At 45.2% G+C, this 1,035-nt stretch overlaps 1 protein-coding gene across 1 annotated transcript in view; it reads right to left on the reverse strand.

Annotated features, from left to right (window-relative positions):
- The window catches only part of LOC145414174 (endocuticle structural glycoprotein SgAbd-2-like), a 7,568-nt gene extending 7,072 nt beyond the window's left edge, over positions 1-496 (reverse strand). The window contains exon 1 of the mRNA XM_080283740.1: positions 491-496. Within this exon, the coding sequence (XP_080139866.1) occupies positions 491-496 (6 nt within the window). The remainder of the gene's footprint in view (positions 1-490) is intronic.
- Positions 497-1,035: the final 539 nt, after the last annotated feature.

Genomic DNA, 1,035 nt, shown 5'->3' on the forward strand with positions numbered 1-1,035 from the left:
CCCCCTCCCTCCATTCCCCCCCGCCATGCCCCCCTCCTTGCCATTTCCTCCCCCCCCCTCCACCGTATCTCAGCCACATGGTCGAGGTGGTAGGCTGCTGTCCGGATATCAAAGGGTCGTGAGTTCAGTCCCCGCCCAGATAACAATGCAGATGTGGAGTGTTGCCTTATATGCAGGTGTTGGTGTCAGGCTGAGGTGAGGCAGAGAGAGAGAGAGAGAGAGGGAGGGAGGGAGAGAGAGTATACTGGTAGATACACAGAGCACATACGTCTCTCTTCGGTCCAGACTAGATGGTCTGACCTACATACGAAGACTGATTCTTAATATATATAAACTTAATACAAATCATAGAGGTGAGAAGCAACTTCTTGAAGAATTTATTTACTGAGAATGAATCAACAGCTGGCAAGATAAAAGTAATCCTAATGGGTTGATTCTCTCTCTCTCTCTCTCTCTCTCTCTCTCTCTCTCTCTGTGGATAATTACTTACCGTCATTACTTACTGCCCTGTTGATGTCTCTGTACAGGTCCTACGGTAGAAATTCCCATAGGATCACTACTTACTGTCCCGTCGAGATCTCAACGTTGATCTTATGGCAGAAATTCCGCATGCCTTCACAGGATCTTTATTTACTGTCCTCTTGAAGTCTCTCTATTCGCCGCATCACAAATGTCGATCATTATAAAGATCATTTGTGTGTGTGTGTCCATAGTCATTTTATATACGGTGCTAAAATAATCTTAACATTGTTTCCTTTCAGTAATAAAGTAACGTTATTATGATTTTTCTGTTGGCGCATCATTCTTCTGCCATTTTCATGTGTAGTAGTAGAAGTAGTAGTGATAGTAATAGTAGTGGTAGCAGTAGTAGTAGTAATAGCAGCAGCAGTAGTAATTCGACAGTATGCAGCTGATTGACGTCATGACAAAGGACTTCGCCTATCATGAGTGTCGTGCGCTGATTGGTCGGCTCCATACTGTATTACAGGGCGCCAATATGTGGGCCGGTGACCTCAAACTGGGCTGGGCTGGCCT

This window comes from Coenobita brevimanus, chromosome 98 (genome assembly GCF_032717465.1).
Source record: "Coenobita brevimanus isolate Jiangsu-jjx chromosome 98, ASM3271746v2, whole genome shotgun sequence".
In the NCBI taxonomy this organism is placed as follows: domain Eukaryota; kingdom Metazoa; phylum Arthropoda; class Malacostraca; order Decapoda; family Coenobitidae; genus Coenobita; species Coenobita brevimanus.